At 46.0% G+C, this 26,908-nt stretch overlaps 2 protein-coding genes and 1 long non-coding RNA gene across 6 annotated transcripts in view; 2 read left to right on the forward strand and 1 right to left on the reverse strand.

Moving 5' to 3' along the window:
• The window catches only part of LOC135917534 (uncharacterized), a 141,672-nt gene that overhangs the window by 62,469 nt on the left and 52,295 nt on the right, over positions 1–26,908 (reverse strand). The window lies entirely within an intron of this gene.
• LOC135917533 (uncharacterized) overlaps positions 1–26,908 on the forward strand; it is a 385,479-nt gene that overhangs the window by 54,429 nt on the left and 304,142 nt on the right. The window contains exon 2 of one of the 3 annotated variants that reach the window (XM_070532986.1): positions 4,723–4,982. The exons of the other annotated variants lie outside the window; for them this stretch is intronic. The gene's annotated coding sequence lies outside the window, so the exon portion shown is untranslated. The remainder of the gene's footprint in view (positions 1–4,722; positions 4,983–26,908) is intronic. 3 annotated transcript variants of the gene reach the window in all.
• Positions 11,538–13,689, forward strand: LOC135917530 (ELAV-like protein 1-B). Its single transcript, XM_065451108.2, has one exon. It carries the CDS (start codon positions 11,799–11,801, stop codon positions 12,756–12,758), a length of 960 nt encoding a protein of 319 aa, XP_065307180.1. The 5' UTR covers positions 11,538–11,798; the 3' UTR covers positions 12,759–13,689.

A 26,908-nucleotide genomic window follows, 5' to 3' on the forward strand; every position in this document is an offset into this window, starting at 1 on the left:
CAAACTATTTTCTCGTATTTGGGCAGTTGTAGCTTGGTAAAAAAGTTCTCTAAAGCTTGTACGTTCAGTCTCTGGCTCCTTCCGAATACGATGCAGTTCACCCTTACCGATAAAAAAGTAGCTGCCCGAGCAGATGCCGCCCAAATCCATGACGCCATGCCAAGCCGGTGCGTGAAGTTTGTCGCTATAGTCTCGTTTTTGCGTCTTTTCTGGCTTATCAAGCCGCCTCTCACGGCGACAGTTCCTTTCTTGCTATGTAGAAAGGTAACTCACTAATACAGTGCAAACAATTTTTATCTTAAGTGTACTTTAATTGCGCTTTCTGCACTTCGCCGTATTTCAATGAAATATCCTACTATGATGTAGGAGCGCATTTTATGAACTAGCCCAGTGATGAAAATCAGCGCTAAAGGGATTATAACACGACAGCGAAGTCATTGGCTCCTGGTGGCGGTAAATTGTGTTTTACTGCATCACCAACCTTCTCCTCTTTCATGGAAAGTATCATGTGAATAGAGGCAGAAAGAAAAGCTGTACGCTCTCTCTCTCACTCATTTATGGATGTTATACATACATAGTAAAGACACGTATAGAGCACTACTGTAGCATGAAGCATGCAGGGGCGGGCCCACGCAAGAACAAATTATCCGCCACGTTCAAGCCGTGGCCGAATTTCCCACAAGTACCACTCACCAACGATCAGCAGCGACAGTCGTGGGTTACGGTGAAGGATCGAGCAAGAGTGCGAGCTAGTGGCGATAGAGAGTCATTCGAAGCTGGTTGTGCGGCCAGTGACAGCTCATTTTCCCGTCTTCATATGTCTACGAAACCTGGGAAGGCTGATGCACGTGTGGCAAACTGGGCGCCAGGAAAGATTCCTGCGCTCGCCCCCGTCGCTCGCAAAAAACATTGCAGCTTTTGGGCTTGCTACGAATTCTCCCAGTATCCTCAGTGAACCTTCGTTGCTGTGAGTATACTTGTGTGGTGTACGAACGCTACGGGTTTGCTAGCTCGAATTTTGTAAGGGACGATCATTTTATTTCAAGGTGTTTGCATTGGCCGGCCAATACTAGCATTTTTGCTCCGGGTAGCTGTTTCTCTTGCCGTACCATGCGCATACGTACGTGCGCCTTCTCTAGATGTTTACGCAGTGTGAAACTGAGCATGACGTCACAGCGTAGTGCATTCGGAAGCCTTTCGAGGCGACAAAAAGCGCAAATAACGTGTAGTACATCGCATAATCAAAACATTTAGGTGCGCCTGCGTAAGCTATAGCGTTATCTTGCAAGGAAACAGCAGCAGCTCTTCCGAGCGCACGGACGTTGGTTTGTGCATATAGGTCTGTATAACCACGAACCTGACGCGAACGGGTTGAGTCACGAGCCCAGCCGAAACTCAGGAACACTCGTGTACCGTTCACTGGGTGCACGTCACAGAGCGCCAGGCAGTCGAAAATAATTCGGCGCAGTTAATTCAATACGATAAACTCAATTTCTTAAAGTGAGAATGGCGAGCTATTTCTGATTTTGCGTAGCACATTTTTAGTTTTTTTTCTAAAATCACGGTCGTCGTACCAGCATAAATTTAAATGTTAATAGGAAATATAATATTTAGGATTAATCTTGCCCGTCGGTACTTGAAAGTACAATGGGTCATCCCTGTTTAGGTAGTTGCTAAACATACCGAGCCTGGAAATCGGCAAAAATAAGTTCTAATTTATTTATTTATTCATTTATTTATTTACTTACGCTTATTCTTTGTAAGTCGAGTATACCTCTACGTTTATAGTCCTGTTATCAGTCGCAAGGCCTTTATGTTTGCTCTTGAAACGGGTAATACAAGACCAGCTATTGAACGATTGTCATTTTATTGCCCTTTCTTGCCTCCATTTTGCCACTCGTGTATCAGCCGGCCACCTGACACCAAAATGAGTATTATGCTCGCATACCGTTAATGAACTCGTTTGCTCGTTCTATGACTCCTCAACTGGAAATAGCGCCGTCTTTGAGATCTTTTCTTTCACTCACACACCGTGACTTCTGTTTCACGATCTAATGCCTTCATGTTTCCTTGTTTATTGACTTGTTTTTGTTCATCGCATCTGTCTTCCATGTTAATGTACCAGAAGGAATCAGCTTAACCGTAGCTGGAGCCTGTCTCGACTCAAAGCTGCAAAGCGTCTGGAAACAGGCGCAGATACGCCTGTCTTCCGCCCAGAAACACACTCACACACACAAAAGAAGAAAGCAACAACAATAACGAGAAATCACGCAAAAAAAAAAGACTGCGCAGAGTAAACGCGGTGCCCGCCCGTTTCATCTTTATGATACGTAGCGGAAGAGGAACTTCAAAGGCGCACTCGGATAGGCTGATCCGCAGCGATCGGGTACTCGTTGAAGCATCTGTCGCGGCTAGAAAGCAAGATAAGAATATATATATATATATATATATATATATATATATATATATATATATATATATATATATATATATATATATATATATATATATATATATATATATATATATATGCACAACATGGATTTTTTTTTATGAAACGGACGGCCTGTGAAAAGGGAACGGAGGAAACGACAAACGTGGAGCTGATTTTCAGTTGGGTTGGCGATTCTACAAGCCACGTGGAGGCACAATTTTGTTATTACATGGGGCGCACAGCTCCACATCATCATAAGATGTCGCACATAGATGGGCACTCACTGGCTTTTCAGTGGGCTCCTTTGCGCGCTTTCATATTTATATCGCAGCAGGATTTCTTTCTAATAGTTTTGTGTTATTGTTGGAAGACGTCGTGGAAGCCCGAGTATTTAACTACTCAGGCAGTTTGCTGTAAGGACGCGGAGAGAGACGTGGTGGCTTTAATGAGAGCGGCGTAAGAAGTGTATACGTCTAAAAACAAGGTAGGAGGAACACACAAACAGCTCGCTTCGATTGCATACACTAATACACGAAATCAAGGAGCTCGACAGGGCCCGATTAGGTCTTGTTTTCATTATTGTTATTCTTTACCGCACTAATGTGACACTCGAATTCCGGCAGAATCAGCTAAGTAACTTTGCTATGCCGCTGAAGACCTGCTCAGAAATGCTTCAAGCCGACGCATGATAAATGACAGCAAACAGCCGTTGTATTACGAAAGGAGCTAGAAACTAGGTTTTTACTGCGTCCCACCGCCCTTTTCCGCTATGCAATCGCCTTCATCCTCATCAGCTACGCCACGTGGCGAATGAGAATGACAATTCGCTCACCACCGCCGCTGGAGACCGAACCCTGCACCCTGAGGCAATGTGCAGTTGGAGAGTCGGATGCACCAACCACTGTGCTATATGTGCAGCTTTGGAGCTTGACAATTAGGTTTTGAGAGGGCTATGAGAGTGGTGGTGTGTATTTACGCTTATTTCAGAGGCCACAACACCTGAATGGATCAAATATATAAGATACTTTTTGTTATAGAGCTCGTTATGGTTCTATTGAGGGCGTGCTAGGTGTGTGAATCAGGAGTCACGTGAGCAGCCGGCAACGGTCTCGTTAAATTTCTTCAGTAGTCCGTCACACTATGTCTGAGAAAGAGGTACACCAGTCGATGGCGCAACCTATTATTTTGAAGTTTCTGACACGTGAGGGTGTAAAACCAACCGAAATTCTGCACAAATTGACGGCACAGTTCGGGGATCAAACACTGGCAAGGCCGTGTGTGTTTTCCTGTCATAAGAAATTCATGGACGGCCGTGAAGAGGTTAAGAACGAGCACCATGACCGCCACCCAGGGACTATATAGGATTACGGAGCAGAACATTAAAGGCACTCGTGATCTTATGGAGGGCGACCGAGGTTCGAATGTTTCTAAAATTTGTTCTAAGATAGGAAGAAGTTATGAAAACAGTGAACCCATAATCAGAAAAGATCTAGGACTCCGCAAGTGTCTACTCGATGGGCCCCGTATTTTTTTACTACAGAACAGACGTTGGCATGTTTGCCTGTCTGTGAACGGCCCTCACCACTCTCTTGGTTTGCACAAGAAAGTGATGTACTTTTTAATCGCGTCGTTGCCTGCAATAAAACTTGGCTACACCACAACACGCCTGAACCGAAACAAGCTAGCATGGAGTGGAGAAAAAAATATGAGGCAGCCGCTGTCACAGCCAAGACTCGGCTGTCAGCTGCCAAGGTGCTGGCAACTGTTTTTTGGGACTGCCGCAGCATTCTGCATATTGATTTCTTGCATGATCGTCGCGCAACAAATGTTGTATATTACTGCGAGCTTTTGTTTGAGGTTAAATTTGCTTGTCGTCGCAAAAGGCGTGACCAGCCAATACGCAAAGTGATTCTTCTCCATGGCAACGCAAAGCCCCAGACTGCAGCTGTCACGTGCGCAAAATTATAGGAAATGCGTTGGGCACCATTATAGAACGTCCTCCTTATAGCCCTGACTTGTCGCCCTGTAACTTTCATCACTTTGGGCGACTCAAAGAAGCTCCGGCAGGTCAACGATTCGACAACGACTTCTTTTTAGTACGACGGCATCAAAAAGCTACTGCATTTCTAGATCGTCAGATTATCTATAAAAATAATTAATACTTGGTTTATTTCTTACTACAAATAAGAAGAATAGATAAAACGAAAATCTCGTTTACATTTGATCCACCAGCCAATAGACCTGTGCAATTACATTATACGCTTATTCGTACTTCCTCTTTCTTTCAGTGCGGAGCGCAATTTCTGCGGGTGCGATGAAACTCTAGAACATCTTCTTTGTCACTGCCCATCCATTGACACTAAGCGATGTACTCTACAAGCTAAACTCAACCTGCTCGATAATAGAGCGCTCTCGGAAGAAAAGATCCTTGGACCATGGCCTATGCATTCTTGCATGCAAAAGGCCACAAAAGCACTTCTGCACTTCGTGAAGGATACTGGATTGTACGAACGCTTGTGACAGCGGAGATTCCTCTGCGACTGGCTCTGTGAGTGACTGACTGTATTATTTTTCTTTTCTCCCCTTATCTTCTCCTTATCTGGAGCCGTGTACCTCAGGACTTTCATTAAAGTTTTGCATCCACCCGTCCATCTCCTTATCTATTGTTCCACTTCCCCCTCCCCAACCTTTCCCTTTCTTTCTTTCTTTCTTTCTTTCTTTCTTTCTTTCTTTCTTTCTTTCTTTCTTTCTTTCTTTCTTTCTTTCTTTCTTGAGCATTACCGCTTTCAGTGTGGCCAATCCCTCTTGCGGGTATGAGCCATGTTTTGAAGTCACAACAACAATGGCGGCTTTCGTTGTGAGAGCCTGCTGCTGTCGCAGTAGATGAGTTAAGAGCCGGAGGAATCGCTCACGTTTAGCTGATTCATTTATTTAGGCAACGAAATCATCGATTAGATCGCACATGTCATGCCGCAAATACTAGAAAGGAACACCTAAGGTGTGTAAATTTTGGAGCTATCACATACTTTACGTCCAATTAAAGGCTTCAAGTCAAGTGAAGATTTATTTCCAACATCAAGTCTGAAGTTCCTAGGTGAAAAGATGTTGCAGACATCTTGAGAGTGCCACGGATTTGCAGTCGACGGCAAAGTATAACACACAGAATGAGTTGGCAGGCACTTGACTAAAACGTACGTATCGCCAAAGGTATATATATATACAAAGCGAGTCCACGTTGTAATCTTTATTTCTCGCTAAAAATTTCTCCCGAAGAACAAGAACAATTGACTGAATGATTAGTGATTCCGCCAAAACAATTCGTTAAGAAAAAAAACTCGAAATTCGCAGAAAAATATCCGCCAGACTTAGCGGAAAATCCATTAAAATAGCCAGCGCTGCATGTTTCGCGCGAGGAATTCAGAATTGCATTCGGCGAGCAACGGAGACGCCGATGCGCGCACACGAAGGTGACTGCCCCCTTCCCCTTACTTTGCTGAAGTGAACAAGCGCTCGTGGCGCGTGCGCCCGATGAATTAGATATGTTCTCCTGCGTGACTTTGTGGCAGCGCTCAGCGTCGACGCCGTCTCCTCGTTTGTCAGTGCGCAGCGTGCGATACATTCCGCTTGTGGAAGAGGAATTTATTCGCACGCTTCCACGGTGCTGTCGAGCCACCTTGCTTAACCTTCCATTTGCGGCGGCCTGCTGCGTAAAAGGCGCGATAAATGGAGCGTGCGAGTGAGACGTTTCTCAAGACTCGTTTAATATTCGCGGGGCGATTAATGGCGGGGACGCTGCCCAATGCGACCGCGGGAACGTTGGAAAGCTCCATCACGGCACAGCAGAAGCCAACGGCGACGTCTAATTCGGTTATCTGTCCGCGCTGGCGGTGCGGCACACCCGTGCGGACACTGGCCGCGCGAACACAGGTGGATGATCCTTAATTAGCTAATGTCGTGCCATCAACGCTCGATTTATCTCTCCCGGGATCTTCATGTTGCTGGATATAACGAGAGACGGTAAGGGGCGAAATAAAAAAAAAGAGCAATTAATACAATCGTACATACACAAAGAAATACGGGGAAAGGAAAGGAAGGACCCGTAATAACCCTGTCGCAGCGGTGCGTCTATACACCGGGCGCCTGTTTAGGTTAGTTTGCTTTTTTTTTTCTCTTCGTCTTGCTTCGTCGTGTATAGAAGTACAGGAACGTAGCCATGGTTGTAATTTTCCCCCGGTCCTGTCACCTGTGATGACTGTTGTCGTTCGACGTGTTTCCACACACGCACCCCGACGTGTCGCACAACGTTCTGTTCCCGCGCTAACGCGCAGGGAGGTAATTCCTTCTTGTAGCAGCAAATTACACTCGTGTTCCTGTTCATCGGTGATCAGCAAGGGAAAAAAAATTAACAGTGCAAAAAAAGGAAAGAACAAAAGAAGGGTGAGCTGTAATTTGGCGTTCATCGAAAGATACAAGTTGAATGGATGTCCGCTTCACGCCGCTATGTTTCTTATCGTCTAGTTTTGTTTATCGCCTTCAAAAAAATGTTCAAAAGCCGGTGTCGTTTTTCCGCCCTTTCTTCTATAAACGGTTTAGGCTATACGATGAGAAGAGTCAATGGTTGCCTACCCAAGAAAGTGGTTCTTTTCTGCTGCGAAGGCGTACAGCTTGATCGACTGAGCTGTATCGAACAGGGCCGGTATAATGTGAGAATTTATTTCACTCGATTTTATCCTTTCCTTAGCACGGATGCGTCGCTCATGACCACCCGATTTTCGCAATAACGTAGGCGGACTCTCGATCCATTCACCAAGCGATAGAAGGAAAAAAAAAAGAGGAAATTAAGATATGTGAATGGAATCGTTCGATTATCCCTCCCGAGCCTCAGATGAGTTTTAACAATCTGGCGCTATTTAAAAGCGCGCGTAGATTGCTCCAGCATGTGCTTCCGTCTTCGCACCACGTGCCAAATCAACCGAAGTCTTATCGAACACGAGTACAACTGCGACGTCAGAGGCGTGGAACAAATGGCATGTTCATCGTCTAATTGTTGGTGTAAAAGAGACGGAGAGACGTTTTCATTAAAGTAGCGGTCAGAATCCGAGACGCCTACGCCACGTCGCGTTAAGCACCGCCGCCCACAAACACCATTCGCCTCTTTGGTTGCCGCAGTGAGATTCCGCTAAAACGAAACCGAGACTACGTGCGCTTGGGCGGTTAATTTGGCGTCTCAGCGACGACGTCGCGTATTTGTCGCCACCAATGAAAGCTGCAGCAGTGCAATGTGTCCCGAGGCGTGTGAATCTACACAAAACATCGAGAATAAGTCCACGGGCTGAGGAACGTCCTGGGGATCTCCGCCAGGAGCAGCGTGAACCCCTTCGTTCGGGCTGCACGCTTCCTCGTAATGCTGTCCCCGCAGCTTCTCTGACGGGCAGCCTGCTCATCTGTAAAGGTCACGCGTAAACGACGCAAAGGCCGTCGTCGAGGTTCTTTCGTTTCGCCCTTATTACCTCTCCATGTTTTCGCTCTCCTTCTTTTTCTTCTTTTCTTTTTACAAATAAAGTACATTGTGTCCTTCTCTTCCTTTACAGGGCAGGCTAGCATTGCGACTACTGTCCTGATAATTGTCTTCGTATTTCTCTTTTTACTTGGAAGTATGTACTTTCGGTGTACGTTTTCCTGGCCAGAAAGTATTGTGGGCATTTCTTAGGCACTTCTTCATCGTCCGCACATGATCATTATCACATCGGTTTCTTCGTCTTCATCGCTTGGGGGTACTCATCCTGAGATTGACCTGTGCCTTGAGTGTGATCGGTCCGCCACGTCTTCGGGGCGTATTAAAGGCCGTGTTAACTGCTACGTCACAGTACGTAGACTCATATTTTCAGTTGAGATCATACTTACGCCACATATTGTTTTCTCTCTCCCTTTTATTTCTTTTTTAAAAATCTTTCGTGAAAAGAGGGGAGCACCCGAACCTTGCGTCAGCGCCATCGTTATTCGCTCACACATTACACTCGTTAATCTGACCGCGACTGCCTGCACTTCTGCACTTCCATTTCATCTGGAATAATACAATGGCTGATACATACACGAGAGAAGGAATACGCGTTTTGTGCATTATTGCTCCCATACAGTTTTCTGACTGTATAGACCTTTTATGATAGCGCTACCTTTCTAGCGTTACCGATGCCGCCTGCCTCCAACTGCACATGCGCAGTCTGTTACAGGAGGTTTAAGTAATGGTGTAACGGTAACGGTATGTCCGAACACTTTTCTGGTTCCTCCCGTAAATGTGGCGAGGAGTTCTTGCTAGTGACCTTCGCAAGAGTGTCCAGCGGTGTAGAGGTGAACTACACCATCAAAAAATTAACATGGATATTGTTATGCGCCTTACGCGACATAACAAAATCATTGCAACTTTTGGGAACGTAACATCGTTTTAAAAAAATTACGATAATATTTTCGACAGGAAACGTTGCAAAAATATAGAAGCATTGAAACAAAGCGCAAGAGACACAATATTGCGACCGAAAGCTCTCGTAATTTGTATTGCTTAACCGGTCGACCGGCGTGTCCAACGCTCCAGCAGATATGATATAGACTGTAAGCAATATCACTTATCTTCCTTCAACTTCGCTTCTAGTTTACAACTGTCTCGAACCCCATGGCATGGCGAGGGCTGCAAAACCATACTTGAATTAAATTAAATTACGGGGTTTGCGTGTCAAAACCGTTTGATTCAGTCGAAACCTCAGCAGTCATGGAGGCATTACGGAATCAGGGTGTAGACGTGCCGTATTTAAATATACTGAAAGATATCTATAGCGGCTCCACAGCCACCGTAGCCCTCCATAAAGAAAGCAACAAAATCCCAACAAAGAAAGGCGTCAGACAGGGAGATACGATTTCTCCAAGGCTATTCACAGCGTGTTTACAGGAGGTATTCAGAGACCTGGAGTGGGGAGAATTGGGGATAAAAGTTGATGGAGAATACCTTAGTAACTTGAGATTCGCTGATGATATTGCCTTGCTTAGTAACTCAGGGGACCAATTGCAATGCATGCTCACTGACCTGGAGAAGCAAAGCAGAAGGCTGGGTCTAAAAATTAATCTGCAGAAAACTAAAGTAATGTTTAACAGTCTCGGAAGAGAACAGCAGTTTTTGATAGGTAGCGAGGCACTGGAAGTGGTAAGGCAATACATCAACTTAGGGCAGGTAGTGACCACGGATCCGGATCATGAGACGAAAATAATCAGAAGTATAAGAATGAGCTGGGGCGCGTTTGGCAGGCATTCTCAGATCATCAACAGCAGGTTGCCATTATTCCTCAAGAGAAAGTATATAACAGCTGTGTCTTACCAGTACTCACGTATGGGGCAGGAACCTGGAGGCTTACGAAAAGGGTTCTGCTTAAATTGAGGACGGCGCAATGAGCTATGGAAAGAAGAATGATGGGTGTAACGTTAAGGGATAAGAAAAGAGCGGATTGGGTGAGGGAACAAACGCGAGTTAATAACATCTTAGTTAATATCAAGAAAAAGAAATGGGCATGGGCAGGACATGTAATGAGGAGGGAAGATAACCGATGGTCACTAAGGGTTACGGACTGGATTCCAAGGGAAGGGAAGCGTAGCAGGGGGCGGCAGAAAGTTAAGGGTGGGCGGATGACATTAAGAAGTTTGCAGGGACAACATGGCCACAATCGATACATGACCGCGGTAGTTGGAGAAGTATGGGAGAGGCCTTTGCCCTGCAATGGGCGTAACCAGGCTGATGATGATGATGATGATGATGATGATGATGATGAGAACTATTCGAACAACATTCGTATTTACAAATACTGACTATTGAATTAAAAGACCGGCTCGAATAGGACATCATTAATAGGTTAAAAGAAGGTTTTTCTCGTGCATGAGAGGCTGAGGATCGAAAAATATGTTTTCGTTTGGGATGAATTGCAAAGCAAATGTGCCCAGGTTATGACTAATCACACTCCTATATCTCACACTGTTGAATGCGAGAAATCCCAGGCATGACATCATTCTCAAATTCAAAAGAAACATGTGCGTTTGCTAAACATAAACACTCGCACCGTCATTAATAAAACACTCATTTGAAATAGCTTTACTCCAGCACGACCCTCACATTACTGTAATAACGGAAACTTGGCTTCGCAGTGAAATAAATGACGACGAAATTTTTTTCCTTTCATATCAAGTGTTTCGAAAGGACAGGTCTTGTAAGGGAGGTGGGTGTCTGTGCTTACTAAAGATCAAATAGATGCTTTCATTATGTTGATGACCTTGAATGCTTGCGCCTAAAACTGACATGCTGACAAAACTTATAGCTTTGTTCTTTATGCAATCTACAGGCCTCCTGAATCTCCACCGAACTACTTAAGCAAATTCCAGATACACATGTCCCAATTCCAAAAGAACCGAATTCTACTAATTATGGATTTTAATCTACCTGGCGTCAACTGGGAGATAATGCAAACATGTTCACATCATAGCCAAAGCATCGATGTCATGTTTGGTCTAATATTAGCGCATGATTTGATACAAGTGGTGGATAATCCAACACGTGTACATGATTCGAGCAGTTCTGTTTTAGATTTGGTATTCCTAAATCGTGATATCATTGAATAGTCTGTGCATGTTGAGCAGGGGCTCTCTGATCATTATCTAGTGGGAGTGTCCTTTCCCTTTTTGTCACTTAAGAAATGTCACATTTCCTCGATTAAATCTGTTAAAGGTTACTCACGTTCCAATGATGCCTGCACAGTAGAATATATGGAAAGCTGCCTGACTGAATTCGATGACACAGTGGCTTGCGTCCTGCGGGACTGTTTTAAGCGCACGTGCTATTACTGCATTGATAACATTGTGCCAAACAAGCGAAAGATAGTTAACAAGCAGGCACCATGGATGACACGTGATATTATACAGCAGAAGCGCCAAATAAAATGATTAAAAAAGCAGCGAGTGCAACCGGGACTAATCAAGATATTACAGGAGAATCTTGCACATGCAGGGCGTGATTCCAAAAGCCAATATTTCAGTACATCTTTGCCAAACTTTATCATCTTTGCCATCTTTGCCGACGTTGGGGGCCCTCCTGTTCTCCTGCTGGGTTTGTCAACTTTGCCACCTTGCTGACCACGTCGCGCCTGCCACAGTGTTCACGGAGGAAGGGCTATTTTTTTTTCTTCCCTTCGACACGCCACTGGGGGTATTCTGGGCCAAGTGCACAGCCAGTGCTGTCTCGTGAGTTCTGGCAAGGCGGCTGAAAGCAGCAGACGAGGCCGAACAGGAGCAGCGAGGGCCTGAACCAACGGGCACACTGGAACAAGACGAAATCATGGAAGGTGACGGGGGCAACAGCCAGACAAACCTCATCATCAACTACCTTCCCCAGGGCCTGACGGATGAAGAGTTCCGCAGCCTTTTCACCAGCGTCGGTCCCATTAAGTCATCGAAGATTGTGCGCCACAAAGCAACAGGCTACAGCTACGGCTTCGGCTTTGTCGACTATCAGGGAGCCGGCGATGCAGCACGCGCGGTCGAGACACTGAACGGCCTGCAGCTGCAGAACAAGAAGCTCAAGGTGGCATATGCGCGACCCGGCGGCGAGACCATCAAGCGCGCTAACCTCTACATCCGTGGCATCCCCAAGCACTTCCCCCCTGAGCAAGCCGAGAAGTTGTTCGCGGACTTTGGTCGGCTCATCCAGTTTCGGGTGCTCAAGGACGACGCAGGACAGAGCAACAAGGGGGTTGCCTTCGCGCTGTACGACCTGCGCGAGAATGCCGAGGCTGCTATGTCGGCGCTGTCGGGTCAAACGCTTCCAGGTGCCACCGAGCCGCTCCTGATCAAGTTTGCCGAGGACAACTCCAAGAAGCTGCGACCTCCCGGAGGCCGTGGCCCCCAGGGTCAGCTGATTGGGCCCCCGGGTGCTGGCGGCGGAGGCCCCATGCGTGGCGCCCAGGGCCGCTACCGGTACAACCCACTGACGGACTCCTACCAGTACCCAATGGGAGGCATGGCTCCTGCTCCAACTGCAGCAGACGCGGCTGGGCACGTGCTCTTCGTCTACAACATTGGGACCGATGCGGACGAAAAGTCGCTCTGGCAACTCTTTGCCCAGTATGGCACGGTGACCAAGGTGAACATCATCCGTGACACAGCCACAGGCCTATCTAAGGGCTTTGGCTTCGTCACCATGGCCAACTACCAGGACTGTGTATGGGCCATCGAGGCCTTAAATGGGTTCCGCTATGCGGGCCGACCGCTGCAAGTCTCCTTCAAGCAGCCCAAGTAAAAGGGCTTGGGCTGGCCATGGTGGTCATCATCGCGCAGTTGTGAGTGGCATCAACCACAGTGCTGCACTCAGTTGAAGCTTGAAATTGGTCTTGCCGGTTTGGAGGTCTTCCAAGCTCTTTGCGGTACTTTGCTGCATGCTTCATGCAACTCAAGTTGAAGCACCATGTCCATGCTCCGCTGGTGACTGACAGTGTTAAGCGCCTCCTACATATTTCTATTTTTTTCTTTTCTTATCCATTGTTGAATTGTTTTTCCGAGAACCGCTCTGGATTGGCTACACGCTGTCATATGTCGCCTGTGTGCTAAGAAGAATATGGCTGGCCGCCTCTAGGGACTGGTAGCGTTTTGGGGGATGGTGTTCAATGTGCACTTTTTTTTTGCTGCCTATGAATTCTCTTATTGGACATCGTCTTGGCTTGTCTAACCCATCTTGTCTTGCTCAAGAAAAATTGTATTGGCAGCGGAGGGGACAGACTGTGCCCCAGCTCTGGGGAGTGGCAGACACCGGGCAGTCATGACGTCCCCCGCTTTTTCTTTCTTTCGTTTTTCTATTGCTCTTTTATCAGTGCGCCTGTGTGTGTGTGTGTGTGTGTTCATTTCTTTTGCTTTATCATGCGTGAGTGCCCTAAGTTAGCAAGGATTGTGAGATTTTTTTTTGTTTTATATAACTGAATTTTTGGGAAAACTTACTTTTTCTTTGTTAAGCTTTCCCTGGGTTCAGGCAGGCAGTAGCCTTCAATTTGCTGTGTCATTGTTGTTGCCATTCTCTTCGTTTTTTTCCCTATTGTTACTTTCACATCTGTTAGCATTGTTACAATCTTTGAAGACGAGTAGGCATTGAACATTGTAAGTGCACAAGCCACCTAGTGTGACTTGCGTAGATTCATTCTTTATATTTTTTCCCCCTTTCATGCCATTTACACAGTCAGCTTTATTTTATTCTCTTGATCAGAGGAGACATTTCTAATTGTCTGCATGAGAACGTATTACCAATGTATCCTAAATATAAGCGTCAGCTGAGAATGCTCCCCTGCCACCTTGTCCCCGGGCAGTCGGGAAGATTATGAATAAAGGCCCCCCCCCCCCCCTCAGCAAAGAACGCGCCAGAAAAGTTCTGGAATTACATTAGCGCAAAAAAGACCATTGTGTCTCGGACATCGGTCAACAGTTCCATAATCACTGACCGGAGAGCCATTGCGCATCATTTTAATACCTGTTTTCAAAGCGTATTCTCAAATTCCAATCCATGCACCCCTACAGCCGCACAGTTTCACAATGCAAAAGTAAATTTTGTTTCTTATGGCGGGATATTTTCAATGTTCCTGCACTTAAAAAAAAGATACATGTGGGCCAGACAACATTCCGAACACTTTTCTATGACGTTATGCTGAATCAGTTGCAACGTTGTTGTGTGTGATGTTTCACGCATCCTTGAGAACTGGGAAATTGCTAGATGACAGGAAGACTGTCCGAATCGTTTCTGCCCAAGAAAGATGATCGTTTGCTGCTAACTATCGCCCAATTTTCCTAATTTTATCATGCTATAAATTACTTATGCACGTCATTGCTAATCGCATAAATGAATTCTTAAATCGGCACTGTGATCTATCTAAATTTCAGCATGTTTTTCGTAAAGGGTATTTCAACAGTAACCAAATTAATAACAATCGTTTCTTCGCTAACACTTACCCTAGACAGTAATGGCAAAGTTGATCTCATATTATATTTTATCAAAGCATTTGATGATGTCCCTCATGATAATTAATTTTAAAGCTAAAGACTATTGGCCTTCCTGAGATATTAGTTATCTGAATTTCAGACTATTTAACTAACTCTAAGCGGTATGTTTCACTTGATGGAAAAGAGTCGGACGGTCTTGCAGTCACTTCTCGTGTACCTCAAGAGAGTGTACTAGGCCATTTATTATTTCTTGTTTATATTAATGAGATCGTTGACACAGTTGTTCCTGTCGTAGAGATTCGTTTGTTTGCGAATGATTGCGTGCTATATCGTGACATTATATGTTCTAATCACCAGAATAACCTAGATTACTCTTTAACTAATATCCTAGCATGGTGCCAGGAATGGGGCATGGTTCTAAACAAAGACAAATTTAACTTCCTTCTCGTATCACGCAAAAAAAGTTATTTTCGATCGCAGATATCACCTTGGACAATCGCCCTTACATGAAGTCTCCAGTGTTAAATACCTAGGTGTCACCATAACTAACAATCTCTCCTGGAATTCACATGTTGAAAATGTCTGCTCATCCGCCTTTCGCAAACTATGTCTATTACGGAATAAACTTTCGAAAGCTCCCGCTCAGATTAAACTACTGGCATATAATTCATTAATCAGGCCTAAGCTCGAGTATGCATGCGTGGTGGGGGATCCATATACTGTAACTAATATTAAAGAGCTTGAAAGAATTCAAAGGAAAGCCATAAGGTTTATTTATTGAAAATTTTCACCGTTTGACTCGCCGTCTGAGCTAATGATAAATAACAGTATCCAATTCCTTGAAACAACAAGAAAAAATGTGTCGAAAATTTCCTTGCTAATAAATAAAAAATTAGCACTTGATTCTGCACCCTATGTATCGTTTCTAACCACAAGCCGCACGCGTCACCATCCACCCGGTACACTAACCCATTACTTTGCTCGCACTGACACATCCAAATTTTTCTTTTTCCCGCGTAGCATTAGAGAGTGGAATGTCGCTGACACATAAACTGTAGCATTATGATGCCGCGTGTTTTTCTTTTTTGTTTTCACTTGCTGCCTTTGACACCTTATGTTAATCAATTTTTCTATTTGATCTGCTTGGATCTGCAACATGATCTGCAGTATGAAATAAATAAATAAATAAATAAATAAATAAATAAATAAATAAATAAATAAATAAATAAATAAATAAATAAATTATTAGATCTGTAATTCAAGAATTTCGAATATTCGCACACAACTATATGAATAAGGCCATCGAGAGCCGAAGCATGAGTCGTTTAGATGCAAGGGCACCATGCGGACAGAATGGGAGACGAGTGGCTTGCCTAATTATTATGCAATTGCATTCAATTAGATTTCATTGCACAACACGCGTAGACACTATAGTACAGTGAGCGCCGGCGGAAGCCATGCCGGCGGCGGCAACGCCTTCAGAAGGAACGCGCCCTTTGCCGCAGCCCGCATCGAAGGTTTTAGTGCCCACAGCGGGCAGGCGCAAATCAAGTTGTCCGAGAAAGCGAGGCCGTCAAGAGTGGGCTTGGGCCGAGGCGGACTCGTATGCTCCGGCACAACATGCAGTGGTCCTACAATAACGGCAGTCCTGGCAAGCTATGTTGGCGCTATACAAGCAACCTGCTTGTGACAGGTTCTTTCATTCAAAACTCTCAGGTTTTTCGTAGCAACGGGGACAGAAATGCTAAATCCTTCCGGCACGACAGCTCGCTAGGGACACCACCACATTACTCGCGCGTCAGTCTCACCAGATGATACATTCGGCTGGCACGAATAGCGGCGCGTGCCAACGAAGCAGCACTATTTTTCACTCCTCGCTCGCTGGTGTCGATTTTCACTCGTCTCGTAAATGAAAGCGGTTACGCCGTGCAAGACAAAAGAATAACCGTAATAATAATAAAAGAAGAGCAGCTGACAAAACCTCCTCTCGCTGCGGCGGTGTCAGTTTCTGTTCGGTGGCGAGGCTACGTCGTGCCAGTGTATAATATGGGAGCCTTGGCTTTCTCGGCCTGTCTTCCGGCCAGCGCGCGGATAGTAATGGCGCTAATAAATCAGACGCGTTGGCTCTGTACAAACAATGCCCATTAATACAGGCGCGCTCTCTGTGGCCCCGCGAGTTACCAGACGAGCCGCGAAAGCTCTGCCTGACGACCCTCTCGGCACTGCCGCCGCCGCGCGTCCCTCATTTTACCCCCCATCTCCTGCACGCTCCGTAACAGCACTTCGCGGTTGCAGAGGCACGCTGTTTCGGGCTGCACCTGGATGGTGGCGCGTTGCGAGCTTCGTTCTTTCAGACTTTGCAGGCGAATACGGCGCTCGCTGTACTATCTCAGTACTTGACTACAAGTGTAGCTCTGTTTTCATTCGTTCCTGTTTGCTTATAGCCGGATGCGGGTCGTTTAGCTGCGATAGTCCAATAGGGGATTACGGAGCACGTTAGTTCTGGACGATGCTTTACCTCGACTAGCGAAGTTGAAAAAGAACGGATTCCCTAATTCAAGCGAAAAGGAGCAAGTCTGACGTGCTATGCTCGCCTCGGCTAACGACCTGTGACTTGCGCTAGCTCATCCCGCGTTGGAGGAAATCTGCTTCCATATGTTAACTGACCAACTAGGCAGATAAGAAGGAGGATACTTGTGTTTTCATGGTGTTATTGTGCTGACATCGCACAATCATTGCTTTTACGCGCGTAAGCCGTGGGTATACCGCGGAAGTGTAATGGTGATCCAACCAGCGAAATCTGACAGTTAAAAGGCCAACCTGCTCGGTAGGGCAGACAACGCGTTTCATTATTGATGTGATGTATGAAAGGGCACGCACAACACGGAAAGAACCGGACTTAGGCGGTAATTAAAACGCAGTAACGGTGACCGTACAAGCCCACTTCTTTCCGTGATCTGTACCCCAGCCCAGCGTAACCCAGAGCAATAACAATGAAACCCCGCACAGCTAGTCCGTTTTTAAACCCGCCATTTAATGGGATCAGTTATTTTTTTCGCTTCACATTTTTTTTTGTATCAGAAAATTCATTGCTTGTGATCCCTTAATCTTTATTTGTCCCTGTCACGTCTAGTTCTTGTTGCTGCCATCGTTGCTGCCTTTATTATGGTGAAAAGAAAAAAAAAAGAAGGCGGAACAACAGGGGACTTCGGCTGACGATCTATGACAACTGTCTTGCCTGTCGCGGTTTCCATGACGCCGGCGGAACACATCACTATAGGCGTAGAGACAGCCCTGCTCGCCTGGAATGGCAGCAAACAGTGAGATACATTTTCTTAATTAGTTCGATCCACTTCCGTCCATAACGGTGCTCCCTCTCTTCTGTTCTCAATGCGCGCCATGTCTGTCGTGGCCACTTCCGCATCCCAACACTCAAGCGGCGACAAAACGAGTTCTACCATCTGCAGATTAACCAGCCGTGGCGCAACATGAACTTTTTCTCTATTAAAGACGGAATTGCCGTAAATAAATAAATAAATAAATAAATAAATAAATAAATAAAATTCACGCTGAAACTCCTCCGGGAATTAATTGTCCAAGTATGCGTAAGCATTGTGCCAATTGCTCATCTCCACGCACCCGGTGCTACTATCAATGTTATGAAACCTGTTCCAACCAGTATAAGCGACATCACTGCGGCGAGGTGAACTGCTGCGGACGGCGGCGCTAGGTGAATTGATGACGCAAGCAAACTACTGCAGCTTGCGGGCGCCAGGTGCATTGATGACGTTCTGATCATTCTAAGGCGTTATCGCTCTTTAGTGCCTTATCCATCCGCGTCGAACCTTTATGAACCACGATCAATGGTACACCTGCGGCAGTTGCGTATGGCGCGACTTCACGAGCCCTATCTTGAAAGCGATCTGCGATGTGGACAGAGTGCGCCGAGGACTGATAGCTTCGTGTACGCTCTGTTCTCACCGCTTAGTTCGTGTTGAAGCGAGAGGCAGCACCAATGGGAATTCATTCGCCGCTGCGGGCCCTGTCTTGAAAGCGATCGTCTTACGGGACGGACGAACAGACGGGTTTCCTCATTGGGTAGGCATAGAAATGCGTATGCATTAAAAAAAACGAAAGAAAGAAAGAAAGAAAGAAAGAAAGAAAGAAAGAAAGAAAGAAAGAAAGAAAGGAAGAAGAAGTTGAACACATAAACGTGTTCTCGTGGTTTCTGCTTACCTTGGCAAAAAGAGAAATCGAGCTTAATGCCAAATATGGACCTCAGCTTTCGTTATAGAAGGACGCTGTGTGACTCGCAGGCATTGCGTGTACACAGCGAACCTCGGGGCCCCATAGCCGCTTTGCGTGTTTCCTGCGTACATGTACGTGCTCGTCGGCCTTGCGTGCCTACTTTGTGTGTGGACAGCCAAGAACACAACAGTGGTCTATATATATAGTACGGAATAGCAAATCTGCTTCATAGCGAGCTGACATTGTCGGTTGCATGGCATAAAAATGTTGGCATGCGTCAAACACCGACTGAAACTGCTAGCGATGACGTGTTTGCTCCCTTTGCGCTTGTGGGTGACGAACGAGGCAGATGGGCGTTTCGAAGACTGAGTATTGGTTCGTGCTTTTAGCGGCCAGAGAGGTTCGCACGTAACACGAGGAAGACAATATATCTTATATGACCAATGTGGTTGAATCATTTGCTATGTAGTTTCTTGTGTCATGTTTATTATTACGACATTAATACTAGAAGACCAAGAAGTATATGGAGATGATAGTTTCAGGAGGAGGCATTGGTTATCCTATATACAATGACAAACTATACAAAACCCATGGCAAAAGGAAAGAAAATAAGAAAAAAAAAGGAAAGAAAGAATGGGATAGAGGCACAGAAACAAGAGTCCGTTTTCGGCTGTTTTCGCTCGACGAGAAGAAGAAAAAAGTTTAAAGCATGAGTCCTTCACTGGCACAAAAGTAATTAAGAGAAACAGAACAATTGTCTGAAATAATTGTAACCCGAGACACTAAAACCAAAAAACAATGGATGTCGCAGATGCACCACATAGCCAGCTAATATCAGGGCAGCATAGCAATGTAAGAAGGAGAGAGAGAGAGAAAGGGAAAAACATTATTTTGATCGGGCACGGCAAAGGTAGGATCTCAGGTTCGTTGTCTGTCCGACATTGTAAGAAGAAAATGCTGGACAAATAACGGACAAGGTTACAAAAGAACGGTGAAACCACACTAGTGCTGCAAACGTCAAGATCAGGCAAACCCACTTTAATGCAACGTAAAGAACCATCGGCATCCGCAAACCGAAAAATTCAACACTGTCATGAGGAGAATAATAATAAAAAAAATAATATTAGTTGTAACGCAGCGCAAGGAAAGGAAACAAATGTAACGTATCACTGATTGGTTGCTGGGCGAGTTAGCTCACTCTTGTTATTGGTGTAATAGGACGCGAAACAATATTCCCAGTTCCATTGTTCATATTGATTCACGTCCTATTACACCAGTAACAAGATTAAGATGTCAAATTTCGCTACAACGATCACTATAATAAAACAGCAAATCCAACTTAGACACTCCGAAATGAGTGTCGTATGTACTGCTTAGATCCTCAGCGTCAGAAGCACACATTTACGGGAACAAAGTGTTCCCTGGCATTGTACAGAAATAATGCCAAGATATTTGAACCATCCTTTAGCATAATGGCCGAGCTGCTCGTCAAAAGTACTTATTGCTTGACAAGCGCCTGATTATCTGAAGACCGGGGGGGGGGGGGGGAGGCGACTAGTCCAAGACGGACCTGTCACATGCCGTTGCAGCACCAGCGCCCGCGGGTAATGTCAGAATTATCTAAACGTGCGTGTGTGTTCGTGCGTTCCTGCGAAAGTGATCATAAACATGGTGATTGAAGGAATCAAAAAGCTTCCTTTTGAATGCATGTTTTCGGTCAGCGACGTTAGTTAACCATTTGAGACAAGCCACCTAAAGACGGCACCAATTTATTTCTTGTGTTCAATGGCAGTTCGGCGACTAAGCATTGTACATGTAGACCAGCAAGCGCTACACTGGTATGATTTGATTGTGGACAATAAAAACATTAAAAGGAAGTCAAATATGCTACGTTGATTTGCTTGAGTGCCTAAAGCGCTTTCGATGCGCCAACTGTTGAAGAACATAATGAGCTTTGATTAACGCGAAAGCAGGGTTGATCCGACGGAGAAACATTGCGTCCGCGCAAACGATGCAACAAGAAAACAGCTGTGTTTGCGAAACCAGCAGTCCAGATAAGAAAAAGGAAACGATTTCGGAAGCGCAATTACATCTTGCGTCTGTGCACTATCGCATATCCACGCTGATAAATCATGCAGCACCCAAGATTAGAGAAGCGCGACGCTTTACTATTCTATTTCTTTCATTCGCATTCTTCCGACAACTACACTTTCATCCGCTCGACGTATATGGAGATAACAAAGTTTCGTCACAGTGAGCGCGCAGCACTAATTAGCCAGACAACGCATCTGCCAAGAAAAGTCTCGACCATAGTTCCCCGCCACGACAGCGTAATAAAGTTTATTTCTCGAGTTTAAAGCAAGTCATTCACGATAGACAAAAATGATGCTTACTTTCTCGAGAGAAAACGAAGCGTACCGCTGAGCTGGGCTAGCACACTCTTCTGAGCGGTTAAGTAAATGCTATGCAGCGCAGGAACGCTGTCCCGTGAGGAGCCCTGTATATACGCGGTATAACATCGCGCAAGGCGCGACCGAACGCTCACATTGCAGGGATCGTGGTTTCGCGCACTGCTTGCTGCTTTGTTAATAAGACTGCATTTGTGTGGACGCGCGCGTGATCAGCAGTACCTTTGTTTCGGCGCCGTACCGATAAAAAGCCGTTTAATTTAATCTGCTCATTAAGCTTGGGCAAGACCGTCTGGCGCTGGAGCACTTTATTTATTTATTTCTCTTTCTTCCTTTCTTTCTTTCTTTCTTTCTTTCTTTCTTTCTTTCTTTCTTTCTTTCTTTCTTTCTTTCATTCTTTCTTTCTTTCTTTTGTCATCCTCTTTACACTTTCGAGTCGTTTAGTGAGATTTTGCTAGAGAATACGGCTGCAGGGGTTGAAATTTGGTCACGGTGGAAGTGTAGCTTAACTAGTTGCCCAATTCGCAAAATTGGCGAACGCACTTACAAGATGGCGAGAGACAGAATGTATGGTTACCATGCATCATATTGTTATTGTTGTGTGTGTGTGTGTGGGGGGGGGGGGGGGTGGACTGCAGAAGCGCGATAAACGACGCGATAATTGGTCTCACAGCATGTTACGATGTTCGTGTCCATCTCAATATAGCGTGCTGAGGGATAAGGAGGTGTAGGTGAAATGTGGCTCGCACTATTATAATTATAGCACTGCTGAGCACAACAGGCGTTCATAGTAAACATCGGTGCTTTAAAACAAGGGTGACAGTACCGTCTTTATATTCCGGTGCTTCTTATTCGTGTTGGCGAACAAAAGACAGCGTTACCTAAATATAGGTTTGTAACCATAGTACATGGATGGAAAAAGGCATTGAAAGGAGAAATGGGCAGTTGTAAGATTTCGCAGCTGCGTAGTTGCGCACGACATGCCTGTGGGCATTACACGATATTCTCAAAGGCTCGTCCACGAAAAAAATGGGTGACCTAGTTACATGTTCTTAACCACTTTCCCTTCTCGCAACGTCCACATTTATGGGATTGCAATATAGTCCCCCACTGCGCACCGCCTCGCACCTGTGTGTTCCCTCTGTCTTTTTTTTTCGAGGCATACGCATGCACATTGCTAATGTGGCTAAGCAAAGATGGCTAAGCTCTACATCTGGTGGAATATAAAGTAAGAATAGAAATGAGTAGGGAGGGAGTGAGGGAAGGGGCTTTGAGCTTAATTCATTAGGAAAAGAAAAAAAAAACAGCTATGGGACATCTGTCATTCGTACTCACGCCAATTACTTATTGTCGGCGTCTTTTTGTCATTGTGTGGCAAAGGCCAAGTAAGACCCTGTTGCCAGCTTTTTTCTCCTCTGTCAAGATAAGTAGCAGAAGAGGTAAACAGGAATGCTTAAATACGGGGAAATATAAAAAATAAACCGTGATAAACACCCTGCTTAGTAAATCGCAACAACAAAGACCTAAATAGATAACTAATAACACTATTATATGTCTCATTATTACGATGTAAGGGATTTCAGCACCCTCTCTTGAGGACGGAACGGTTCGCATAAGAGGCTCGGAGGTAGAGAAAGAGAGGTTGTTTCGGGATATCGCCTTCTTGCTCGATGTCGTCAATACAGGCCAGACCAGGACCTTTGTGGCTTCGTCAGGTGACCGCTCGGGGTGTTACCGCTCATCCAGGTCGCTAGGTCGATGTCGTTGGGAAGAAAGAAAGAGAGTAAGCTCGCCTCAGAATATTCAGCCTTCTTTTGTTGACCGCTTGTCTCCGTGTCGCTATTGTTACGTCAAATATGCAGAGCGTGCTCTCGAATCGTACGCAGTGGTTCTATGCTATTTATTGAGTGTGCCGTGCTTTGTCCGGTGTACTCGCTCAGAAGGCGTCTGTCGAGTCCGCCATTTCTCCGTTTCCAGTAAGTGCTGTACAATGTGAGAACATCCAAGGGATCTGCAGCCCGGCGGTGTGTGTAATGCAAAGCAGGCGAGGGAAGAGAAGAAGGAAGAAGACGTGAGAGTAAAGGCGGTGATTTGGAGGGCGGCCTATCTATCCATCCATCCATCCATCCGTCCGTCCGTCCGTCCGTCCGTGCGTCCGTCCGTCTATCTATCTATCTATCTATCTATCTATCTATCTATCTATCTATCTATCTATCTATCTATCTATCTATCTATCTATCTATCTATCTATCCATCTATCTATCTATCTATCTATCTATCTATCTATCTATCTATCTATCTATCTATCTATCTATCTATCTATCTATCTCTATCTATCTATCTATCTATCTATCTATCTATCTATCTATCTATCTATCTATCTATCTATCTATCTATCTATCTATCTATCTATCTATCTATCTATCTATCTATCTACAACACTGATATATATGCGCCTCCGTGTTACACAGTCGGGCGTACGCATACATGCAGGTAAACGCCTATATATTTCCTTTGCGTCCTGATCAGGCATCTATAAAGCTTTACCGTTACCGACGCTTTGAGGATCGATGCCCTCTACCTGCGCGCAGGCTGCAAAGAAACAAAGAACACCAACACAAACTATAAGAGCTTGCCTGGCGACGAGACAACAACAACAACAACAACAAAAGTAAGAGCAATATGAAGAGAAAAAAACGCGGGAGCGAAGAGTGGTGGGAGCAAGGCTCACTCGGCATAGTACAGTGCTGCACGTCGACTTTCATCACTGGCATGGCCGGACGCGCGGCAAATGGGTTTCCTTTCCTCGGCTGTCTATCGCTGCGCGACGTGCCATTTCGAACGCACCATTACGCCACTCGGAACCACCACTCTTTCCCCTCTCCTCCCCACCGCCGCACGTAAGCCCCGCGCGTTGTCGTTTGTAAACGGGACGCCGCGCACTGTTTGAAGCGGCGCCGTTCCAGTAGAATCCCCTCCTCACAATGTGGCTCTCACCTCGCCATTCACGCGCGCGTGCGCGCGTGTGCGTGTGTCTGTGTATGTGCGTGTGCGTATGTTTGCGCACGCGCATCGCAAGGTACCAACTGGAAAACCCTTGGTTATCGATCCGCTGCCAAAGAGTAGTGGTGCCGATATTTTTTAACGCAACGGAGACGATTCCCCATCACTTGCGGGGACTGATTGCGCAGTCATGTTGGGACTTGTGTTTTGCGACTCACGCAAGCAGCAGTCGTTAAGGTTGGGGCCGTTTAAGCGCCGTTGGTGCGATTGTTTCGACGTCGTTTCGCTTGCTGCGTTTATAAGAGCGCGGCGTACTGCGCGACTGCGCAACGCGGTTTCATCGGCAATAGCTTTACCATTTTGGCACCCGAAGAAATATTACTCTCGCTCGGCTAATAAAAGAAGACAGATACATGGATAGGAGGACACGTGTCTAAGTTGCACTAGTATAGCTTAGTCCGTGGTTCCTTTCTGCTCTTCGTGTACGACCAAGCTATGTGAGATGAGCAATTACTGCGATTTTGTGCGCCAGTGCAACTCCAGGGCGGCAATAGGTAACATAGGGGACAGTTTTATGTCGATGTTTTCGCGCTTTGCCCCCATCAAAATTACAGGCTCAGCGACCAGGTGCATTATTCCACAGACTGTGGTGACCTACAGGAGAATACCACAACATCTAAACCATTGTAGCGGGTAAGCGCTTAAGCCATTTCTGGACAATCTTACACGTTTGCGGCAAAGTCTTTTTGCAGTAACGTTATAGGTTTCAGAGCCAATACCAGCGCATTTCGAAGCGCAGTGGAGCTTAGCTTTTACTAGCACAGTGAGCTTAGCTTCGGTGGTGGGACAAGCAACGGAGTGGCGTGACCAACGGCCACAGAGTACAAGTTTCGTAGGGTGTTTTAAGTGACGAGAATCAAATATAACCCAACTCTTACGAACAATTTATACGACTTTTTTTGTTAGAGCTTGGTCTTATTTACGCGATACCGCATTCACAACACTCTTTTTATATGAGTGTTTGCGTCCTGGCGCCCGCCACTCAATGACAGCGATCGAAGGGTGAACGAGACGATCGCTTCGACGATGGTCAGCCACTGTCCTCAGCTACGTACGAAGTTTTGCGAGATACAGGTCCAGATTGTGAAGATTGCAGTACATCAGATTACTGTCCTAGGCCCTTATCTCTCTATTTCTCTCTTTTTTTTATCCAGTGAAATTACAACTCGAAGTGTTTGCAACCTTAATTTGCAGCTAGTGCGTAAATATTCGCAGCGAAGACACCAAGCAGTGATATGCCAGCATCGTTTGGTGCTGTTAGCGGTGGCGAAGCTGGCAGTCTATAGCTAAAAGCGGTAGTGGCGCGAAAAACCGAGAAGGCAGCGGCGTCGATGTTCAATGACGAGTGGCCTGGCAAGCACTGCACTTGGTGCCGCGGGGTAAAATATTAATTAACGTTGCGGCTTTTTCTGCCCTTCGCGCACTTACGGCGCATTCTGCTTTTGTTCGCTGCTCTCAGGGAATTGAAATGTTTTCCCGCGCGGATCCCTTTACGAGAGGATGCGCCACGGAATACCGCCAAACCGATGCTTCCCGTGCCTTCCGAACACGCCAACGCAGGAGCCTTACTCGATAGGGAAGGCGACTTTCTTGTACGGCAGGGTATGCGAGTTCCACTCGTGCCAATCATGCCTTGTAGACGTACACAAAGAAAAAAAAGCGTGTAGCACGAAATATGAAGGGGAAAAAGAAAGCAAGGTACAATTAACGTACCCTAGTCCGTTAAAGGAATGTACGAGGCCGCAGCTATGCACTCCGACGAAGAAGAATGATCCCTGGGCGAATGTCACGGCCGCCGTGACAGCCCGCGGCTCCAAGAGTGGTTGCGTGAACGCATGGTCGTTGTAGTGGACGAGGAGATCGCTGTCTTTTTGCCTCGTGCGTACGAGAAATGAAAGTTGCTGGGTAAAAGAAGCCTCGTGGCATGTACGAGGCTGCGCAGAGGGATAGCGATCAGCGAAATGAAACAACCCTACCAAGGAGCCCAGGAAGAAACGCGTAGAAAAAAGAAAAAAGAAATGAAAAAGAAAAGGCGCCGAACACGTTTGCCGTTCTGATCAAGGCTGCAGGGATCGTACGGAGTCCTTGTGCCCCACTCAAGGTGGCCGTGAGGACAGCGAGAGCAGGTTTCAGCGTGCCCGTTGAACAACCCGAAGGGCCTGGCAGTGTCGAATATTCTCTTTTTGTTTTCTCATTCGTTGTGCAATCGCGCAACCGAGCATAGGCGCATCGGTTACTGCCAATGGTCGCTATCGAGATCCCACGCTCTGAATTCTCTGCTGTCGAAACCAGAGAGAGAGAATGAAGAGGAAAGGCAGGGAGGTTAACCAGATATGAGTCTCCGGTTTCCTACCCTACACTGGGGATGGGGGATAGGGGTTAGAAAGATGACAGAGAGGAAAACGCAAACAAAAAACGAAAAAAAAACGAACGCGCACACATGGAGACACACACACAAAAGGCGTTCCAGTTAAAGTCGTTCACACAGGCCGGTAGATCGCAAGAAGCGCAAAAGCGCTTGCACGGCCTTCTTCTGTGACGGCAGGTCCTTTCGATGTTGCAGGATTCTTTTTTCGGATAGCGGTTGGTCGTCCAGTTGGTCAAGTTCCTGGCTGAGGCATGCCCTCTATGGACTGTACTGCGGGCAGGTGCACAAAATATGGCCAATTGATTCTTCATGGCGGCAGTGGTCACAGGTTGGGGTGTCGGTCATCCCTATGCGGAAGGCATAGGCTTTAGTAAAGGCAAC

This window comes from Dermacentor albipictus, chromosome 1 (genome assembly GCF_038994185.2).
Source record: "Dermacentor albipictus isolate Rhodes 1998 colony chromosome 1, USDA_Dalb.pri_finalv2, whole genome shotgun sequence".
NCBI lineage: Eukaryota > Metazoa > Arthropoda > Arachnida > Ixodida > Ixodidae > Dermacentor > Dermacentor albipictus.

Bases quoted from the DNA above. Each gene is read 5' to 3' on its own strand.
- LOC135917530 (XM_065451108.2), top strand. From the start codon at position 11,799: ATGGAAGGTGACGGGGGCAACAGCCAGACAAACCTCATCATCAACTAC.